Source organism: Ascaphus truei, chromosome 4 (genome assembly GCF_040206685.1).
Source record: "Ascaphus truei isolate aAscTru1 chromosome 4, aAscTru1.hap1, whole genome shotgun sequence".
Taxonomy (NCBI): Eukaryota; Metazoa; Chordata; class Amphibia; order Anura; family Ascaphidae; genus Ascaphus; species Ascaphus truei.
In genome coordinates, this window is record NC_134486.1 from 146,990,270 (window position 1) to 147,013,847 (window position 23,578).

The 23,578-nt window shown below is 38.2% G+C and overlaps 1 protein-coding gene across 6 annotated transcripts in view; it reads left to right on the plus strand.

Annotated features, from left to right (window-relative positions):
• Positions 1 to 932: 932 nt before the first annotated feature.
• The window catches only part of SAMD5 (sterile alpha motif domain containing 5), a 212,111-nt gene continuing 189,465 nt past the window's right edge, over positions 933 to 23,578 (plus strand). The window contains exons 1-4 of one of the 6 annotated variants that reach the window (XM_075596657.1): positions 935 to 1,078; positions 2,667 to 2,740; positions 2,939 to 3,434; positions 5,985 to 6,344. In XM_075596657.1, coding sequence (XP_075452772.1) covers positions 1,046 to 1,078; positions 2,667 to 2,740; positions 2,939 to 3,434; positions 5,985 to 6,017 — 636 coding nt within the window. In that variant the 5' untranslated portion in view covers positions 935 to 1,045 and the 3' untranslated portion in view covers positions 6,018 to 6,344. Of the gene's footprint in view, positions 1,079 to 1,795; positions 2,125 to 2,666; positions 2,741 to 2,938; positions 3,435 to 5,984; positions 6,345 to 23,578 lie in introns of those variants that run through there. The other 5 variants (XM_075596656.1, XM_075596660.1, XM_075596659.1 and 2 more) reach the window with 5 other exon arrangements.

The following is a 23,578-nucleotide window of genomic DNA, read 5'->3' on the forward strand; positions in this document are numbered from 1 at the left end:
TCTCTCTGAAGGACATTTTGTTTTTCTGTTAAATATTTATATTCTACAGTGCTGGAGAGATTGTCAACATGTTGCTCAGTAATGCTCTGTACATCTATCATACATTAAAGTTTTAATGCCCAATAAGGGCCAAAGGGGTAGATCCTAAGAATGTCACTAATTTTTTAAGGTTATTTGATCTCATTTTAACATATTCATTTCAGTAACGCATATCCCCAAAGCTGCTTAACGCTATGTTGTAAAGCCATTTACCTTAAAAATAAGGGAACCTTACATTTTAACAGACCCTAGGCTTCTTCCTATTCAGATCATATGGTAATGAGCAATTTAAGTACCAATGGAGATCCTCAGACCTCCGTTACTGTTAAGGTTATGCTAATAACGTTACCATATTTGGCAACTGCTGAAAGCTGCCCTTACTCACTTCTAAACCCTGAGGAGCATTCTGTTATTTCTCACAATAGACTACAAGGGGAAAGGGAAGGTCTTAAGTGGTTCCCATATTAATAGCGTGAGTATAGGAATTAACCCTTTCATGAATTGTATTATACTAACAGATATATGGTGGAACATATAAATGAAAAACAGCAACAAATTAATATTAATTGGTGTTTTTTTTTAAAGGTATTAACTATATGTTGTTTAATACTGAAACATTAGATATGTTTATGTGGCCTATTATTGTATATATCATTTATGGTATAAAGTCTGAGTTTACCTGAGGAGACAGAAGTAACCAAAATATAAAAAATACAAAAGGTAACATATATAATATTCAACAAACATAACTATATACATTACAGACAATAAAAAAACATATATAAACATATTAACAAAGTTTCCCTGGTGTGGTTGGGAAAGAGGTGTCGGGCAATGTGTCGTAGCTGTATTGCCCAGGTCAGGACACTACCAGAATTGCCCAGTTAATGGGATCTGTTAGTTACAGCTGTGGTATTCAGTGTATTGTTTTTATTAATCTCCCTTCATCCAGGTAACATTACCTTGGTCGTTTTGCTAAGGGTCCTTACTTTGCATATCATTAGCCATGAAGATACTCGTTAATAAGGAAGAAAATAAGGTAAGTTACCTAATTAGGTAAGGTAACGTTATTTGCCCTTATTTAGCACACTTCTGAGGTTCTACCCCTAAGATCCTTCATTACTTAAAAAAATGATTACAATGTGCAAGCTTGATAATGGCAACTACTGATCATCAATTAGAATCCACTGCAGTTGATGCAGACACAATATGTTTCAACATTTCAAAACTTCTGTTATTGAGATTTGGGAAGGATTTTTTTTTAAAGATTTTGGCATTTTTATTTTTGGAATCTTTTATCAGGAAGAAAGCAGAGAAAATTATACATTTTTTGCTCAAGTTCAAGGATTTCCCTAGATATATTGGAGCACTTTGGGGGGAAATTTAATAAGGTATGCTGGAGGTTAATGCAACAGATTCAGTGTTAACTGCTATTTACATCAATGGACGTCAACGCTGGATCAGATGCGTCATCCAGAAATGGTCTTCTCCTGGGAGATTCACTATAGTCCAACTCCTGTGCTGTATTGCCTTAAACTCAGGTATTTGACACAAGACCATATTCTTTAAACATGTAAATAAATACAGGTTTACTTAAAGGGGAAAGGAAACTGATATAAATATGCTGTTTTTAAGCATGTCCTTACTCCTGGAGTCCCTCACACATAACAATTTTGAGAGAGGTTATTGCCATAACCCCCATCCAGCCAATCCCCTTGTTCTGCCTTTGTTCCAAAGGGCATGAGAACCATTTAGCAAAAAGGTTCTGAAGTGGGGGTTTGGGGGAGAGGGGGTTGCCTGAAAAAAATAAACAACAAATAGAAAACATGAAACAATTATAAATCCAGAAGTGGCAGCAAGAAAAATATGAGAGGAGATAAAATTGTGGCTACATTTTAAAAGAGAGAGGATTACACAAATATAACCTTATGGAATCAGATTGTCCACAGCCAAACTGGCTGCTGCTGTATAGCCTGTCAGCTTATTTTTGAATCAAATACAGTATCCCCTCCCCATACAGACACACACAGCAGAGGCTGCTGGCTGAACTGCACTTGTAATCCTCTCTCAGTAGCGGCTGCAAATGTAAGAGGGAGCAATAAATAAAAAATAATGTAGACCCGGTGGTATGAAAGGAAGATCAGCAGAGACTATAAGGAACTCTTTTACCACGTTGTAAAAATAAAAGGAGGGTGGGGTTAGAGAAATGACAGCCCAAACCGGGAAGGCAACCTAGGGGAAATATTGAGTTTCTATTAGTGTATTGACTGCTGGAGGAGAGAAGTGTGTGTAATGCCAGAGATGAAGGAGAAGGAGGACACAGGAAAAGTATCTAGAAGAAAGTGGGAGACGAAATGCTAGAGCAATCCTGACAGATTCTAACTGTAGGCTGGATGTACACAATATGAATTTAAAGAAAGTAGAGATTGAAAGCTCAAGGCAAACTTGTTTGGAAGGTCTTCAGTAATATGACTTGAGGGTGTTGCCTGCCTGGGATCCTTTCTGCACACTGCCAATGCTACAAAAGCAAGAGACAACCTGGGTGGAATGACTTTACTCTATATCTGATGTAAGAAAACTGAGCATACAGAAAGTATAATCAGCTATTTTTTCCCCCTGTTATCAAGACTGAACAAATTGGATTTTGTTTCCAGCACATGAAGAAGTCTGATTGTGGCTGCAGAATGACAGGAGACGCCAGGTACCTGTGCCATGCTTTATCTGATTGTTATTTCAGAGCTGCCTGATCACTTGTAGAGAAATAACTCTAGAGACTGATTTTGCCCTTTGAAGTTTATATATATTTATTTTTCCCCCTGTGTGGATACTTATTGTTTTTGTTATTGTTGTTGTTAATAATCAAGAGATATAGTTTAGAACATTTTGTTTTTACCTTCAGCATTTTTCTTGGTGGCAACAAGTTTCACACCATGTGTACAAACATAGTGTATGAGTGGTTAAAGACTCTGCAGCTTTCTCAATACACCGAGTCTTTTGTGGATAATGGGTACGATGATTTGGAGGTTTGCAAGCAGATCGGGGACCCTGATTTGGACGCAATTGGGGTATTGATCGCCCAGCACCGCAAGAAGATACACGATGCTGTCCACAGACTGAGGGAGGAGGACAAAGAGGCTTCAAGTGGATTGTATTTTACGTTAGAGCCTCAGGTGGGCTCACCTACCCCTGATATTTACACCAGCCACTTGGTGGAGCAGTACGAGACCAAAGCGTGGAGGGAAGCGCAGGGTCATAAACCAGTTCCCAGAAGTAACAAAAGTGGTCAGCTGAGCAGAAGCTTGGTCACTTATCCTAAGCTGAAACTAAAGATCATGATAAGGGATAAACTCATACGGGACGGGGTCAACCTCAGCAAGCTGCCTTTCTCCAAAAAGGTAAGTGACTTGTAGAAGAGAACTCTTTACTATTCAATATCGTGCTGATGGACTGCAAGGCAGAAGTCTATATTTTTTCTAAACTTTCACCCATGCCTGTTAACTCCCACTGGTAAATGAATTGTATCACTTGTGTTTACAATTGTGTCCAAATCATATACTATTTCCTCCCTACAGTACATACACCTGTATACAGGATAATCACAGAATCATGACTATATATCTGTCAATCTTTATTTTAGGCATAGTAAAAGTCCCCCCCCCCCTTACTTTATTTAACAAATCTTTAGGATTTAATTATATACAGTAGAAACAGTCCTGTGGCTCAAACTAGTTGATTCACTCTGCTCCTGCTTCCCATAGTACAGTACATCATGGATGGTATATGAATGAGAACTATTGACAGGGACAAACTAAAAGGAGAGACGGTATAGCTGCAACGGATGGATAACATGTATACATTATATGCTAAACCAAAGAATGTAGTTTGATGGAATTGTTCTGACCCAGGCAATGATACTCAATTGAGATCTGTAGAGGGGCCAATTTATCCAAATATACTTCAGTTTCATTGAAAATGTATGAATGACATATATAAATCTGGTGGTATTTTTGCACTGATGCAACACTGGAGGGAAAAAAATGACTATATCTACTAGAGACAGATAAAACCCCAATATGATTCCAATTATGTTGGGAATTAGATGAATGCCTTCAAATAAAGAGCACATCACTGGCCTGATGGAAGAAGGCAATTGACTAACTTTCCTGCCAAATTTCCTCCTTGGCTATAGTGATACAGTAGGAAAACAATACATATTTTTAACAGTACCAGATGTACAGTAGCCAACATTATTGCACCCATGCTGAGGGTGAAATACTGCAATAGATCTTTTCACTTGCTACCGATTCAAAACAATAGATACAATACACTACTCTCTAACTCATTTCCCTGCATTTCTACCTCAACTATAGCCATGCAAATTTCCTATCTTTCATGACAACTAGAGATGTGTCAAAATGTCATAGAAATTCTGGATCCTGGTGAAATGTGTCTTTTTTTTCCAGAAAATGTGAACATTTGCAAATAAATATTTTCCAACGATCAAGTCAATTTGCAGGTCACATGGTCCTAAATTCCAATCACATGACCCTACAGTCACATCACATGCCCAATTTTCACTAAACTCTGGCAAACATTAGTGAAATTGTCAAAAATGTAGCAACAAACGTACATTTGAAGACATTAACACATTTTTACTGAAAGCACTAAGCTCTCTGGAAACCTTAAGAGCACTTACAGCTCAGCAGGTCACATTTGCCTGGGGGTATGTTAATAATCTAAGTCAATCTAAAACTTGCTCAGCAGCTCTTATTTTCCACTGCGCTCATAAATCTATATTGGGAAACATAAAACCAGGACTAGATGTGCCTGTCCCTGGAAATTAGTATTTTGCAGTCAGAAAAACATTGCTGGGAAAAAGGGCAACGTGAACACAAACGAAAAAATGATTTAATAATGTGGTTATCTTTGAGACAGGGCTTATATATTAACTTGATCTAGGTTTCAAAGTTCTATAGTAGGGAAAAGTTACAAATATAGTCACCTCCTTTAAATAGAAACAGTGTAATGGTAGTGTGTTTGTCTGGTTTATTTTTTTTTACATTTCATGAATGGTTTCAGTGGAGGATTAGTTTGGATTCTAAAAGTGTGCTAAGGAATGTGTGCATGTGTACACCCACATGAGGGGTGGTGATTATCATATGGTATATATTTCTGTGGACAGCATCATGATAACTGGACCTCTTCCTGTGACAGGCAAAGATGCTATTCACTTTCTCCAGACATTATTTTCATTGATCTGCTATGGACACAGTAGAGCTGTCTTAACTCTTTGTAACCCTTGATTATCTTTCTCTTCATATCTCGCTAAACACATCAGTCCTGCTTTGCAAGCCGAAGCAGAATTAGAAAAATTAAAACACTCATGCTAGTAGCAGTAGCTACAATTTATGTTTATTTTAAAATGTAACATTTTGTTTTATATTTACACTCAAAATTCTAACCTTGTCCCTAATGGTATAAGGGGAAATTCCAGGAAGTATACCCAATATAATTCCTATTTTGAGAGTACATTATGTGCGTAGTAGTAAAAGAAAGAAAGCTATAATGATTTCGATGATAGAACAGTGAGAATAAAGCAGCTTTGATAAAATGATTGATGACCCATCAATGGTCATTTTTACTGAGCCCTTACAATATTATTAAATATCAATATTATTTACTGTGAATAATGCAAACGTTATAGATAAAGCAATGGATTTAACCAAAAAATACTTTTTTTGAGGGAGATAGTGGGACTGATGTTTTTACGTTAGAAAAAAAAATTAACAAAATATTGTTATACTGGATGACCATCTGTTGTTATACCATATTTCCATTTCTTCTATTTTATTCAATAGCATGCACCGAGTCCTGTTAATGTCAGTAGCTTTTGCTTGCATGTGTGGCATGGTTTGTTCAATAAATGACTCTCATTTTCTAATTAGGCTGCTCATGGACCATACAAAGAAGTACAGTAGCTCAGCAGTTAAATCTGTCAGTGCTGAAGGGGATTTAGAAGCATGGCAGGTCTTTTCAGTACCAAAAAGAAGGATAAGGTTGTGAGCAATGAGGGTTGATTTGTTTTGTAACTGTACAGTGTCTGGGAGACTGCAAAAAACAATAACATAATAAGACAGGATCAGCTCACTGTGAATTTACATATGTGGCCGGTAGTGCAAACACATGACAGACACAGAGTCAGAGTGTATGTGTTGTTTGTTAGTTTTTGTATATTGTAAAGTTGCAAAGTTAGAGAATGGAAGAAAGGACCAGTACAGCCACCCAGCCTTCTTAGGCCGAGTCCATAGACGGACAGGCCGTGCTGAGGCGTGCGGACGCTCCGCGCTGAGCCCCTGCATCCTCAAGGAGGATGCCTTGAGGGGCTCACACGAGCGTCCGCAGGCGTGCTGATGAGTTGGAGGTTTCAGCCGAGCGCCAAGCTGATTTTCAGCGCGCTGTCGGCTGAAAACCTCCAATCACAGCACAGCAGCGTCAACGTCACGGCGCCGTGACGTCGGCGCCATGACATTGACGTCAGTGCGTCGCAGGTGATTGGCCCAGCGACGTCACTGCCCCGCCTCCAACCACCTCCCCCCGGCTCCCTTCGCTCACGCTGGCTCACCTGCAAGTCCGTGCAATCGCGCTGACTGAAGCAGGCGAGCCTCAGCGTTAGCGCGCCTCCGCTCTCCCCACACCTCTATGGCCCGGGCCTTAGACTGCGTCCCCGCTAGCACTGAGCGGGCAGCGCTTGCGGCAGTTACATATATCTATATATGTAAGTAAGGCCTGGGACATAGTGCCCCAAACTGTGCGGAGGCGCGCTGAGGCTCAGGGAAAGCGGTGCTTTCCCTGGCCTTACACAGCGCTCTGTCAGGGGGTGGGACGGGGGCGGGCCAGTGACGTCACGGAGCTGGTTCGCCCCTCATTGGGCGAACTGCTCACGTGACCGGCCCTGCGCTCCGGCGAGCGCCAAATTTCAAAACTCCGTGAGACACACGCTTCCGCAAGCATGCGGAAGCGTGCGCGAGCCCCTGCTAAAGCCACTCTCATTGCGGCTGCAGGGGCTCAGTTTCGAGCAGCAGCACGCCTCAGCACGGGTCAGCGCATAAGCGCTGACCATGCCCGAGGCCTAAGTCCCCGAACATGCTGTGCGGGCGCGCTCCTACACGGGCACACACGCTCACCCGTGCACTCAACTACCCGCAATGCCTCTCCCCCGCGTGGCCTCTCCCCCCGCGTGCGCGTAAATGCAGGACACCCGGCGCTCATGCCAGCGCCAGTGGGGACTCAGCCTTACTCAGCTTGTTTTATGCTAGCTTGGAAATGTTGCAACGTATAATTGTAGTAAAACTCATTGTCTTACGCTCACCCCCTTTCGTCCCCCAAAAGTGATCATACCTGATTTGAGAATCTTACGCTTTCCTACCCCCCTTCCTTTTCTATCTCGACGGGTACAGTAGTTACAAAACTTTCTTACATGTTGCATATACTGTAGTGCATTGAATAACTATACATAAATATAATAATTGTGAATACAACGTTTTTGCCTTTGCCATTTTTTAAGAATTCATGTGTTTATTTTATGTTTGATTTGCCTTTTTCATTTTACAATGGTTGATTTTAATAAAATGTATAAGGAATTACAGTTCGATTTTATCTTTGTTATTCAAGTAATTCCGTGTATATATTCTTTAGAGCAATTATGGTGTTTTGTATGCATGACAATTTTTTTGTGTTCTCAGTTTTAAATAATGAATGGTCTATATTATGTTATATAGGGTGTCAATTGGTATTGAACTTGATGTGAAGCAGAAAGATAAGTTAGTGTTAGTCAGCAGAAATGTTACTGTCGTTGAGAGGAGAAAAACAACAGATTTATGGGTTCCTATAGATTGTGTTGCCTAACTCATTCCTGAATGCAAGCTTTCAAGATAATTCTTGTGTTTTCCTCTCATGCTTTAAAAACAATGGTTGTGCAGCTAGTTTTTAGTGCTTTGGAGCCTCAGAAAAGAACCTGTTTGTTCCAAGCTGAATATTATTTTGGATGCAAGTATTTTGATATTGCATATGTCCACAGTTAGAATGTAGCAGGTAAATATAAATGTTTCTCATTTAAGGCACATTGGTATTAACCCATCATTTCCTTATCAGGGAAGAGTTTATTAAAGAAACTCTTGAAATTATTAATATGGAACTAATTTGTATATAAATAGAATATTGTTTTTTTAGCCCCAAACTGTTGTGTCTCAGAGCCCTGAAGAAATGTACTTCTCCCTGCAATTAAAACAGCAGCACCCCTATCAGACCCCCTGTTTTATTTCAACCTGCCTGGGAACCCCACATTATTTTCCACTTTGGGGAGACCCCAGTCGCTATGATACATACAGATAAAAGTGCCAACATTTTGTTTCTCCTGCAGGGGACTGGACCTCACAACTTTTACTCGTATGTATCACAGAAACCAGGGGATCCCCCAAGCTGATAATAGTGTATTTCAGCTCCGGGGGACACTCTGGTTCCTATTCTGGAGAAACAAAGAGGGTTAAAAGAAAATTGAGCAGGGGGAACTGCTGCTTTAAGCTATAGATACCATGACACACAGCCCTTTTTCTAAAGTGAGGAAAGAAACAAAGACAAAGCAGTTTGATTAATACCAGTCTTTTTAGCTATTTCAGTTACACCATGGGTAATTCATAAACAATATAATTAAAGGCGCAGTTATACTTTAAAATCTGTTGTAAAGATGTAAAAAGATGGAAACATTCATCCACCTTCGAACGTATGTAGGATTTTAAGAGTTGCTTTATATGAAGGTATCTATCTATCTATCTATCTATCTATCTATCTATCTATCTATCTATCTATCTATCTATCTATCAATAAAAAAAGATGTAATTTTAATTCAAAATGCCTAACTGTGAGTACACTAAAAGTTACCATTGTATATCTATTACTTATACTGTACAAACTACTTTCCTTAAAATTGCTATACCTCTTGGTTTTTTCTCTCTGGAGCTCAACCACATTGATTTCCCCTCCAGGGACCCCCTGCCTTTCAAGATACTTACATCGGAAGGTGATGCCAGTAGCAGCTCCGGCAGCTTAAAGACCTTGCGAACCGCAGGCCAAGAGGAGGCTGCGATGTCATCCGTTGTAACTTCCTAATGACCCGCATGCCGTGGAACTTTTATAAAGGATTGAGATACCGGCATCACCTTCCGATCTGAGTATTTTTTTAGAAAATCACAACTAAGATAGTCAAAATATGTTCTATTTTAGAAATAAGAGAAACTGTGACTTCAATTTTTGTTGTTAAAACTTCCACTGGAATGTAAAAATATTGGCTCACCACCAAACTAAAGATGGTTTAAAAGTATACAGATAACTTCTCTTTAACGTCATCTTAATTGCTGCAATGTAGAAGGCTTGCCACATCTGTATAACACTGCATATAAAAAAAGGTCACTGCTTAAACAGTAATTAAAAAGTCCCCAATTCATACACAGAGTACGCACACTGCATGTACTAAAGTATGTACAGCAACTGCGATTTATGAATTGTTTGACAAATGCAAGCACCATTTTAAGAACTTGCTTCACTTTAGGTTATATGCAAATGTTTAACATTGGTATGAATGCCAATTTATAACCCATGAAAAATGTAACCCCCATTTCAGTTAAGAAAATTAAAGGACCACGAAAGTAGGTATTTATGCTTTTTTTTTTACCTTCTATGAACCAGATGGTCTTCCATAGCTGAACTGTGACATTCAGAGCTCCGGAGACCACCCGTCTGATGAGACTATCATTGTGACTTTTGTCAGTGTTTCCAAAGCAAAGATGCTAGTAGGGTCAACCAATCGAAAGCTGTAATATCGTCCTCGCTTTTTATTGGCTGCCAGAGTGAGCCCAGTGGCCATATTGTTCCTCCAGAGGGATCCAATTTGTTTTTTTGGATCCCTGTAGCTAATGGAATTCAGCTGCAAGTAATCCCTTTTTTTAAAAAAAAAAATATATATATATATATATATATATATATAACTACCTTGAGAAAGGTCCCACTGGGGGGACCGAAACGTTGGTTTTTGTGTCTTCTATCAAATATAGAAAATGTATGATTTACTTACCTGCGTGCTGTCCCTTGATGTCGGGTTGCAACCGGTATCGTATGGTCTATTATTGCTTTATGGGATAAGCACCAAAACTTATTTACTTGCAAATGGTGTGCCGGCTGTGCATTGGATTACATATATATATATATATATATATATATATATAGAGAGAGAGAGAGAGAGAGAGAGAGAGAGAGAGAGAGAGAGAGAGAGAGAGAGAGAGAGAGGCAGAGAGAGAGAGAGGCAGAGAGAGAGAGAGAGAGGCAGAGAGAGAGAGAGAGGCAGAGAGAGAGAGAGAGAGAGAGAGAGAGAGAGAGAGAGAGAGAGAGAGAGAGAGAGAGAGAGAGAGAGAGAGAGAGAGAGAGAGAGAGAGAGAGAGAGAAAAAAAAAAAAGAAAACCAAGCAGCCCAGGTTACTGCCTTAAAGCTCTGAGACTGATTTTAGTGAAAATATGAACAACATGAAGTTCATCCATATTTGACTCTTAAGATTATGGGGGAGATGTATCATAGCAGATTTGGAGCGAAAATGATGCATAATGCATCATTTTCATCTTGCATCTCTTTGCTTTAAAGTACCAAGATTCAATTTTAACTTTATCTAATGTGTGCCAAAATTATCAAATAGTAACACAACAGAAATGGATCCTAACGCACCAAAATGCATGCTTTGGCATTGCATTTCAAGAGGCAGAAGGCAAATTAAATACTACATTTTTTATTTTTGCACACAAAAAACTTGCAGATGGATCACTATAATTTTGGCAGAATGGTTTTTTTTTTTTTTACAGCAGAGGATTTAAAATCTGGTGCTCTATTTAAGCAATTTTTCAAGTGACAATGCAGAGCGATTTATATTAATACTGTTTTCCATACACAATTAGTAGACCCTCTAAAATGAACTTATCCCATTAGTGACCCTATCCTATAAACACATCTGCCTTGTGCTGGGGAGAGCTCTGCTTCACTCAATTGATTCACAGCATATTGAAAAGGAGCCTCTTCAGTAAACTGTAATGATGGCTTTTGGGGGTGGGGGGTGAGAAGCCTGTTTTTTGCATTTTACCCTATTTGTTAAGTTCTTATTGCAAATCCAAAATGTGCAAAAACGTCAAACACGTCTTTAGACGCTATTCGTTTCTAACTATTGAATTCTATGCGATAAGCAAAAACGAATGGGGTAAACTCCCCAAATTATACATTAATTGACTATTTATTAAGCTGTGAGTTTGCATATTGCCGGAAAAAAATCATGAACATAAATCACATGGGGAGATGGAAGACATCTGGAGACACACCTCAGAGAGATAGGTACCTGGGAAATATGCAAAGAAGGGATTTGAAAATTTTCTTTGACATTTTTTATTAGCCTTATTTTTAGTTTTCATATTTTCCAGGTGTCTCGCATGTGTCTAGGTATTGTTCATCTCCCCATGTGGAGTAGTGAGTAATGTCCTGGGAGGTATATGCGCCCTATACTATATGAGCCTCTCTCTTTATCTCACATTCACTAAACTCCATCCATTTAACGCTATGTTAACTTGATGGTAATGATAAAGATGTACTCACTAAAAAATGTAACATAGCGTTAACATATGTTTATGTCACATTAAAGGCATAACTATACAAACAAATAATGTATGCAGGTTGTATGCAAATGAGCCTCAAACATGTCGGTATCTCTCACTTTCCCTCCCTCTTTCTCTCCCTGAGGAAGATGAGATTTCTGGTTCGGACTTTCCAGATGGTATTGCAGTGAATCGGGTGAAAACGAGATGTATAACCATAGGATTTTTATGCATAGATAATTCTTAATGAAAAAGTAGTTTCGCATTGAGTCAAATAATGTGTCATTTCCGGGCAGTTTAACTATGTCTTCATTCTGCCAACATAACTTAAACCAATTAAAAAATAATAAGGGATAAGTTGATTACATACAGTTAGGTCCAGAAATAATTGGACACTGATACAAGTTTTGTTATTTCAGCTGTGTACCAAAATAAATTCAAGTTACAGTTAAATAGTGAATATAGGCTTAAAGTGCAGTCTATCAGCTTTAATTTGAGGGCATTCACATCCAAATTGGAGGATGAGTTTAGGAATTACATCTCTTTAATATGTAGCACCCTCTTTTTCAAGGGACCAAATGTAATTGGACAATTGACTCAAAAGCTGTTTCATGGACAGGTGTGGGCTATTCCTTCATTATTTCATCATCAATTAAGCAGGTAAAAGGTCTGGAGTTGATTCCAGGTGTGGAATTCACATTTGGAAGCTGTTGTTGTGAACCCACAACATGCGGTCAAAGGAGCTCTCTATGCAAGTGAAACAGGGCACCCTTAGGCTGCAAAAAAAAAGAAAATCCATCAGAGAGATAGCAGGAACATTAGGAGTGTCCAAATCAACAGTTTGGTACATTCTGAGATAAAAAGAACGCACTGGTGAGCTCTGCAACACAAAAAGGCCTGGACGTCCACGGAAGACAACAGTGGTGGATGATCATAGGATCCTTTCCATGGTAAAGAAAAACCCCTTCACAACATCCAGCCAAGTGAAGAACACTCTCCAGGAGGTAAGCCTATCATTATCCAAGTCTACCATAAAGAGGAGACTTCACGAGAGCAAATACAGAGGGTTCACCACAAGATGCAAACCATTCATAAGCCTCAAGAATAGAAAGGCCAGATTAGACTTTGCCACACAATGTCTAAAAAAGCCAGCCCAGTTGTGGAACAGCATTCTTTGGACAGATGAAACTAAGATCAACCTGTACCAGAATGATGGGAAGAAAAAAGTATGGAGAAGGCTTGGAACGGCTCATGATCCGAAGCATACCACATCATCTGTAAAACACGGTGGAGGCAGTGTGATGGCATGGGCATGCATGGCTTCCAATGGCACTGGGTCACTAGTGTTTATTGATGATGTGACAGAAGACAGAAGCAGCCGGATGAATTCTGAAGTGTATAAGGATATATTGTTTGCTCAGATTCAGCCAAATTCAGCGAAGTTGATTGGACGGCGCTTCACTTTACAGATGGACAATGACCCAAAACATACTGTGAAAGCAACCCAGGAGTTTTTTAAGGCAAAGAAGTGGAATATTCTGCAATGGCCGAGTCAATCACCTGATCTGAACCCGATCGAGCATGCATTTCACTTGTTGAAGACAAAACTTAAGGCAGAAAGACCCACGAACAAACAACAATTGAAGACACCTGCAGTTACGGCCTGGCAAAGCATCAGAAAGGAGGAAACCCAGCGTTTGTTGATGTCCATGCATTCCAGACTTCAAGCAGTCATTGCCTGCAAAGGATTCTCGACAAAGTATTAAAAATGAACATTTTATTTTTATGATTGTGTTAATTTGTCCAATTACACTTGAGCCCCTGAAATAAGGGGACTGTGTATGAAAATGGTTGCAATTCCTAAACGTTTCATACGATATTTTTGTTCAACCCCTTAAATTAAAGCTGAAAGTCTGCACTTCTATTGCATCTCAGTTGTTTCATTTCAAATCCATTGTGGTGGCGTACAGAGCCAAAATGATGAAAATTGTGTCAGATTCGGAAATAATTGGACACTAACTGTACAATGTTGGCCAAGAACAGTCACTCAGTATATGCTAGGCAACTTCATTCTCCACCTTCAAATCAAATCTGAAAACACAGCTTTTGTTCTAAGCATTTAATAGCCTCTATCCATGACCACTTCTCTGTACACCCGCAGGGGCACTACTAACCAACCATTGGGTTCAAGCACTCAAATCAGTTGTGCTTTCACCTTACCCTGCTGCCTCTGTAAGCTTCCAAAGTACCATATAGATTGTCAGCTCTCGAGACAGGTATTCCCTTAACTATTCGTTATTTTCATTTTTGTTGTAGTTATTTTATTACAATTACAGTCTCCTTTTGTTTATTTTATAAAGTGCTGCGTACATTGTTGGCACTGGTGATGGTTGAAACTGGTGATGGCAAGAGATGGGCAAAACTGTAAAAATATGTTTCCCAAGCTTTCCATTCAAAATCCGTTCTGTGGTGTAAAATCCATCGATGGATTGTTCCAGTTTGAATCCGTGCAATGTTTTTTTTATCACTCTCAATCCAATCTGTAGATCCCGCAATGAGTTGGAGGAGTTTAAGAATCCAATCCGTGGATTGCGCAAATCCGCCGATTGGATTCTTAAAATCCTTTAATTTATTGCGGGATCCACAGATTGGATTGACAGTGAAGAAAATAAATCTGGAAAGGAAAGACTAATTACCCTTTTTGAGACTGATTCGTGGAAATCCACCAACCAAAGGAAATAGCCAATGGAGGTGGATCCAAATTCTCAACAAAAAAATCTCCCAATTCTCTAATGATGACCTCATCAAGTGCATAGTTACAAAATGGTGTTTAGTGAAGAAGATAAGTGCTTAAGACAAATCAAGAATTACGTCCCAAAACGCTTACATTAAATGTTTCCTGATAAAGGATGGTCACTAGAAGGACTGAAAAAAACAATTTGTATCATTCAGAAAGGGGAACTGGATCAACGGGTTGTCGATTATGCAATCAGACAGTGGCGTTTCCGCTTTTGGGTGTGCATTTCAGCAGGAGGAGGACATTTTGAACACATACTTTGAACTCAAACGTTATAGTAATCTTAGTTTTTCAGATTAAATTACAACAGTTGAACACATTTACAAGCTACGAAGGAAAAACTCCTATTTCTCGGTCAATGAACATGAACCCACCGCAGTGCATCTGGTACTTGTTAACTAAATTGATGTCACTGTATTGTCTACTTTGTACTTCTTTTATAGTGTTAATCTATGTAACAGACCCACAATTGTGCACAATTTCATGGGGATTGAGCGAGAAATATATAGGCTATGATGAAAAATGAAAAAGTTCCCTTATTTCCTGAACACAGTGTACATACATATACAAAATGCAAAAGGTACAGTAAAAGGCAAGGCAGCATAACATTTCATCAACCCTTCCAAACAAACAATAAATCACAGTCATCTTTTACCTGGAGAATTGTCCCCATAGGAATAATGGTAAAATGAATTGTAATCCATTGCAGACCCTGAATTCAAATATCAGATTTCTGAATACATACAGTACAGTACTTACTCTGCCTAATAACAATCACTCATGTAATGCCAAGTCAGACTGGGTTTGAAATACTGAAAAATGTTTATGGACGTTTTAATACAGTATAAAAATGGTTCCAGTTTTGCTCTGATGTTTTGGACATTTCACGGATAGTTATTTAAAATATCTGATGGTCTTTGTATTCCAATACAAGTAAAAACCTTGCTCGTTGTTTTTCTAATGTCACTCATCCCAACAAGATAAAAATGTTAAGTGGCACCTTATCACTCATCCAGAATTGATTTCAAAGCTTTTATGCATTTTTTTTATACAGGGTGTCTGAAAGCTACTAAATATTAGCCCTGTGCTCATCAGGCATAGATCATTACATTTCTGGTAAAATTCTGACAAATGAACTACATTCTGAAAGCTTTCTGGGTATATTCATAACAAAGTTGAATATGCATTAAGCTTTTAGTAGATTGTTTCCAGGCATGCACTTACTGTAGTTTATCGAAGGATCAAAGGCAGACATAGACAGGTTGAAACTTATCTCTATGTCATTCCTAATGTAGAACGAAAGGTTAATTATATTGCAATCATTTATCTAACGTAGTCCGGTTGCAAATATGATCTATAGTCCTTTCAAGAAAAAATAAATTGGAATATTTAAGAGTGATAGAACCTACCCTCTTAAGTTGTATTCTGTTGCTTTCAGGTATCAACAAATTGATTAAGGGCAGTGATTTATTGGGTCTGTGAATAAGAGTAGAGTTGCAGCACCCGTTATTGCACTCGTTAATGCAATGCGAGGCTTTAATGCTACCACATTATTTATCACAATAAATACCACAGCTCCATTGAAAACAATGCAGAAAATATCTACCATTTCCATTGAAATGATACCTACTCTACCTGTATGTATAGTATTACATACTGTACATAATGTATTTATTTTGAAATATTTTGAATAGGAACATTACATTATGCATCGTGTTTGCATGTTTGTATACGGAACCATAGGATAGAGAGGATACTGTGCAGATTTGTGTTACATTTTATATTAATTAAAGCAGCAATACTACATTCTCCCTTTTCCCCCCGTGTCTTATTTGAATATGTAAAGCATCCGACAATGTACAATTCTACATTCTTACCTAAGCTGGTAATCGTTTGGTGCTCCTGTTATATAAATCTCTAAAAATCCTGATTGTGTGACTAACATAATGGCCACCTTTCAGTTTCAATTAATCCTTCAGTCAGTGTAACTCAGCAGCTACAGTATTTACAGTTTGCAGCTCAAACTGCTGGGAACATTGTCAACAAATTATCACAAATAGGAAAGTTCTATGAAGATGTTGTACTGAAGGGGAGGTGGACTAAAACCTGCTATAGAAATCAAAGAATGCTCAATATATTAAAACTAATGAAAAATGGCATTAAGAATCGAATAAAAAAAAACAGTCACTATTGTCTAATATGACGTAACTGATTTATTTAAAAAAAAAAAAACCCATAAGATATCACATGTTTTTCTGCTTTAAGCACATGATTATAGAAGTGAATGTACATTTAAAAAATAGATTTACTCTGAAACCAACTGGATTTACACAGGGAAAGTGATATTGACTATTTAACTTGTGGGATGATTTCAACTTTGGCCTACGACTGAAATACCTCATTATGTAATAATAACTGTTGAGTGCTAAGATTACTTGTGTGCTTCTCAACATGCCCTGAAGAAACTTGCCCACTGACAAAAGAAAGCGCATTAAGTGGTAAAAATAGCTATTGAGTTAAAAAGCCATTGGTGATGCCTATTATGTGAAATTGGCATCTGCGGAATAACCCAACGAAAATACCTTTGTATATTTGCTGCAATTCCCCTTTAAAATTGTAGACCTAATTTATTAGCAATGCCTTTGTCAGCTACAGTAAAGAATCAAGTGTCTTTTATGTGGTCATAATAGTAGTAGTGGGAATAAAAAAAATTCACATCTCTACTTTTGAAGCCCAATTTATTAATCTCTCCCTTTTCTAAGTTACATCCATCCTAATACTAATAACTGTGTACCTGAATTGTTAAGTGACAGTACAGATCTCATCAGTTTAATTACTGCCACTCAACATCCACATAGTGGGCTTTTATTTTATGTTGCAATATACATACTAGAGTCAAACTGTATCAAACATGTTTGTGATAGACACAAGGGAACCCTATAAGGGTATATCTTGTACAATCTTTCATTTTATTTTATATACCACATCTGGTGAGCCAAATGACCCGTATCTGTTGTTAATATTTCTATGATGTGCAGGACTTTGAAAATACACCTTTGAGGTTTTTAATGTTTACCACAATAGTCAAATAGACCAGTGAGATTTTGAAAGGTCTGCGCTAAATTTTCTTTATGTATTAAATCTCTACAATAAATGTTCTTAATTTTGTACAGGCATACCCCGGTTTAAGGACACTCACTTTAAGTACACTCGCGAGTAAGTACATCTCGTTTAATAGGCAAACAGCAGCTCACGCATGCGCCTGTCAGCACGTCCTGAACAGCAATACCGGCTCCCTACCTGTACTGAAGCTGTGCGCAAGCGGGGAAACTATAGAGCCTGTTACACATGTGTTATTTACATCAGTTATGCACGTATATGACGATTGCAGTACAGTACATGCATCGATAAGTGGGGAAAAGGTAGTGCTTCACTTTAAGTACATTTTCACTTTACATACATGCTCCGGTCCCATTGCGTACGTTAATGCGGGGTATGCCTGTATTACTATGTAGCGGTCATGTAAAATGCCTACAGTCATCTCTCCTGCTGGCAGCAAGGCCTGGTAAGTGTGGGCATGCCAGCAGTAATCATGGAGGTTTTCCCTCACACCCTGGTGGGGTGCCCTGTGTATGGATGGGACTGGTCACATGCTCTGACTCCATGGTTAGTGATGTCAGAGGTGTGTCAGCCTCAGAAGTTACATAAGGCACAGCACTGTGACTAACAGTTAGTTGAGGAAGGAGTTCAAGTTCGTGCAAGGTGTTTGCAGAGTTCAGAGACTAGCTGACAATTATGTTCGAGTAGCTGATTTAGGAGTCTGTGTCCAGGGACCTGGCACAGAGCAGTGAATCCCTAATCTAGGAGACATACCTACCAAAGGGAAGCGGCTGGAAAATGATCGGCTAAGTACACCCCATTGTGGAGGGCAGCTATGCCCACCAGTACAATAAAGATGGAGCTGATCAGAAAGACCCCTGTGTGTGAGAGTATGATTACACAGGAGGTTGCACCACCGAGGAGTTCCTCACCAGGACCATCCCCATGCGGACGCAGGGACCCTGATGAGGTGGAGGCGCTGCACTGGAACTAGGTGAGACTCAGCACACTACCTCAGCCGCCTGTCTGGACGGGTCCTCCCCACACACCATCATGCGGGAGACTCAGGAGTCCTGTAGCCAACAGGTGCACCACCCGACACTACCACACTGTAATGGGGACCGGTTAGACCACAGGGGCCAATGTGAGATTGGGTGGGTCAGGCCGGGCCAGAAATACCGTTACAACTAATTACCAGAACCTAAAACAAATCTACACTTCTTCAGTGCAAATATCGCTAACAGAACTTTGCACTCTAAGTATTTGGTACTGTACACCCAAAGATAATGCTTTAGTTTATGTAACTTCTTTATAAAAGAAGGATACAGTATGTGGTATCTTACAAGTGGAAGAAGAGTGATGGCAATAGGTAGAAGGAATTTAATTGCAATTGGAGGCTGGCTGTGTAGCCAACAAAAAAGGTGAAGAAAAAAAAGAAGTTAACTGAAAGAGCACTATGAACAATTTTTTTTTAAATATTATGTTTGGTAGGATTGCAACTTAAATTTTATTTTTATTTTTTATTAACTCATTAACCTTTCAAGTATATGTGAAACTTTTCCACCTTAGTTGTAGCAGATATCATCACAATTTATCTTAATGGCAAATGGCAGAGGTCCTTTTTACGTATTATGTATCTGTGTATGCATGTCCGAATGTGTATATATCACTGATCATCTTCACTTTACAGACGTAATTCAGGAATATAGAACCCAAATAGTGAAACTGCATTTAAAAAAATAAATAATGAATAACGATGTAAGGAACAGAGATGAGGAAAAGAAGAGAAAATGGAGTCGAATAAACATACTGCAAGGGGTGAACGCAGAGCTGATAGAGCAGGCTTTATCAGAAGTTGAAAAATATATATAATAAATAAATAAAAACTAGAAAAAAGAGACAAAGACGTACATGCAAGTGACAGGCCTATGGGATGATATATTACTAAATAACGAGCACCAAACCAAGAGAATATAACAGAAAAAGTTGTGATCGTTCCCCCTACCCTTTCACGCACTTGTATGTTGATGAACGGAAACTGTAAACTTAAATATAATTTGTATAACCAAATATGTATTATTATTTTTTAAACACCAAGGCAAATGTATACAAGATGCATGTGACTCAAATAAAAGTATTTGTGGAAAAAAACAAAAAACACTGGGAGAATGGAGCCCTACTTCAATTTTTTTGAAGTGGTATGTAAATAGACTTAAAGTGACTGTGGAAGTAGGAGTAAATTAATGAATTCATAGATGGAAGACAAAATATCTGGTATGTGTATCTCATAAAAATTCTTAATTCTCCCCTTAATTGTTTTCAAATCTTAAGGATTGAGGAGCTTAACAAGCAGTGTGTGACAGAACTTAGAACCAAGTGAAATATGCAAATGCATGTGTGTCAGGAACGCCAGCCATGCCTGTGTGCACGTGTCTGTGTATATCAAAGAGGTTAAAACAACCAGCAATCCAACAGACTCACTCACCTCCTGAGGGTTATCTCCCCAAAATCCGTCACACTACACCTCAATATGCTACCACCATGGAAAATTTACGGTCCTCAGGAGTTCTTGGTCCCCTGTTTACTGGAAAAAATATGTAATTAACACAAAAACCCAATTTAGTTAAATGTGTTAAAAAATGCAGTTAATCTCTTCAAAAAGTTATTAGGTTCTATTAGAGCACAAAGACGTCCTTATCCAATTTTAGAGTTAATATACGAAAACTGAACAGTGCTTGTTTACTGAGGAACAGGTAAATACAGTAAACGTCACAAGGAGGTGACACCGGGAATTGAACTAGGTTTCCCTGATTCAAAGTCAGTGTTCTTGTTTACAGTCAGTGTCTTCACTTGCTAAACAGCTCCTTCAGACACCATGACCAGGAGACAGAGAATAATTTTTATTAAAATGAAAGTTAACCCCTTGGTTGCTGTATTTGTTGACATACCTTAACATATTTGTCAATAGGGTGACAATACAGTATGCCTGTTCCAATTTTGTTGAAATGTTGGGTTTTTATAACTAAATCTATGTGGGCTATAGTATTGGACAGCTTTCACTGTTATGTTGATCTTTATGAATTTCTATATTCTGGTACATTCTACCTGATTAATACTTAAGCTGACTCCAATTTAGACAAGCCAGGATATGTAGATACTATTCTCGTAGCTGATAGGTCACCATTTATAGTTGATTTATATTTAGTATAAGGAGTGGTTCAGTGAGTAAAGACACTGAGTTTGCAGTTGGGGAACATGGTTCTTGTGACCTTGGGCAAGTCACTTTATCACCCTGTGCCTCAGGCACCAAAAATAGATTGTAAGCTCCATGGAGCAGGGACTTGTGCCTGTAAAATGTCTCTGTAAAGTGCTACGTAAAACTAGCAGCACTATACAAGAACATATTATTATTATTAGTATCAATAATTGCCACAGCCATTTCTCTCCCAGTATCCTAATTCCTAAGTTTATTGCCTCTCCCTTCCAAGTGAGGACAGTGTCATAATCAGATTAGAATTTCAGTTTATTTCATTCTATTCTGCTACGTTCCACTATCCTATTTCCTCTTCCTGAAGGTAAAAAAAGCAATAATTATTATGCAGTTGTTTCTTAAAGGGGATAGCACCTTTATGGTTATCCTTTCCAATGTGTCATAGCAAAAATTCCAAAGCTGTGACATTGTGTAGCAATACATGTTCATTGTGTAAATGTAATATTCATTGATTTATTGATGTTAAGAAAATGTAAAAAAATTATGCTAAATGGCCAAATACTAAAAAGTATACTTCAATACAGTTGCAGGAAAAAACATATAGGCCAGGATTCACCAGCATTAACGGTCATTGAAGTCAATGGCAGTTAATGCCAGAGTGGTGTGCAGTTTCCAACATTGGAGCTTGAAGAATCGGCCCCATAGTTCAATAATTCTACTTACAGTAATACTAGAATTATGTGATCAATCTACGAATAACTAAATCAAAGTTGCAAAATCTCTCTTAAAAAAAAGAGGGAAATTCCAAAAATGGCTATTACGGTATGCATTTAGGTAATGGCTAAAATACATGTTTTTTGTAATAATAGGAATTGGTGCACCGGTACTAAAAACTGTAAGCATCGGAGGGAAGGGGGTGGGGGGAAGGGTACGAGTCAGTCAGTTGCTGCAGAGGGTACATCACTTCATGGAGTCCTGTCATCAATTTAGGGAATAGTTTACGAAGAGAAGTTCAGCATGCAAGCAGTGTCTGATCTAATTAAGTATTGTGCTAAGTTGGAAGACAAGATTGGATTTCCCAGCCTTGCAATGGACTTTACCAGTATACTGTTTCCATGATGCACTGGGGTTCTGAATAAAGTGATTTGCCTGTGGTATTGGGTTAAGCTGGTGAAGCAGTTCTGCAAGCTGTTTAGAAATAAAAGTGGCTATTGTTTTTATAATGCAGTCCTTGTAGGAAGCAGTGTGTGTGGAGGAGGGGATTGGCAGCATTGAAATCCATGGTGCCTTGCTCAGCTTGCTTGTATTACTACTACTTGAGGTGCAGCAAAATCAATCTAAAATCTTCCCTAAAGTATTTATTCTAAGTGCCAATGTCTGGTATCATATTCTGATCCGATCTTAACTGCTATGGAAGTCAATGGCAGTTAATGTGGAATCGAGGTGTGTTACTGACATTGGGTCTTTGTGAATACCGCCATTTAAAACTTATATAGTGTATTGGTGCTATTTTATCTAATGAGTAATTTCTATCATCCCATTAGGGAACCATCTGAATAGTGAATAACAAAAAAGCACATTTATTAAATAAAAAACCTATAATAGGCAATGTATGTGTACATAGATTTTTTAAGGCATTTTAAAATGTTTTGGTTTCCATAAGTTTCTGGTACTTTCCTACAGTAGATCCCTATTCAAGAGGTATTTTCCATGCTAGAGATAATTTGCTAAATTCCTCTAGCACAGAAAAATACAGATCTTTCTGTGATGTCTATTAAAATAACGTCAAATCATCTTCATAATGTAATTTTCCAGAACCACGTGAGCACAATTGTGGAAAGTTATTTGTTAAAAGCACTTTTGCATTAACCAAAGAAACATATTGTACTTAGATTGCCAAGTATACTCTTCAAATGTAACTCATTCTAATCAACTTTTTCTGTTGTCCAATGAGGAAAATGCTTCTAGGATTATGTTATGTTTAACCCTTTATTAAGCATATATTTATTATGTTTAACATTATTCAACTCTACGTAACCCTACAGTTCCCTTTGTAATATACATATGTTGTGATTATAATAATAGCTAGAAATATTCTAACACTGGAAACTAAAAACGTTCTCTGTATTAATACTGAAACAGGCTATATATAGCACGGTGTATAGTATAAGCACTAAATAAAAAGTAATATCACTATTATTTTCAAGCCAATTTGCCTATAATTTCTGTAATTTTATGTTATAAAGATAAGCTGGCTACCTTCGCTGCTTTTATTTATCATAAACTCCTATAACTCTTTAAAACATATTTGCTTAGGATTCAGGAACTCGTGCAAAAGCACTACACACAAAAATGTTTTATATATATATATATATATATATAAATATATATATATATATATATATATATATATATATATATAGCAAATGGAAATATTACTGTATGCTCATTTGCATGTCTTAGACAAGTCTGCAACCCTGCCTTTCACCATTATCACCCAGCACACAGCACTTCCACTGCAGCAAGAGATTCTGGGAAATGACATGCAAATGAGCACACAGTGCCACCTTTTTCTTCAAAACCATTAACATGGTTCCCTATAGGCTTAAGCTTGCAGCATGGTCATGTTAAGGACCCTTTACCCTTCAAGTGAAGAAACTCCTGTGAATGTGTCTCTGACTAGGGAGTGACTATCATTGTTCATTTAACTGTGTGTACCATTCCAATTGTTGCTGGACTTACATGCTGGACTCA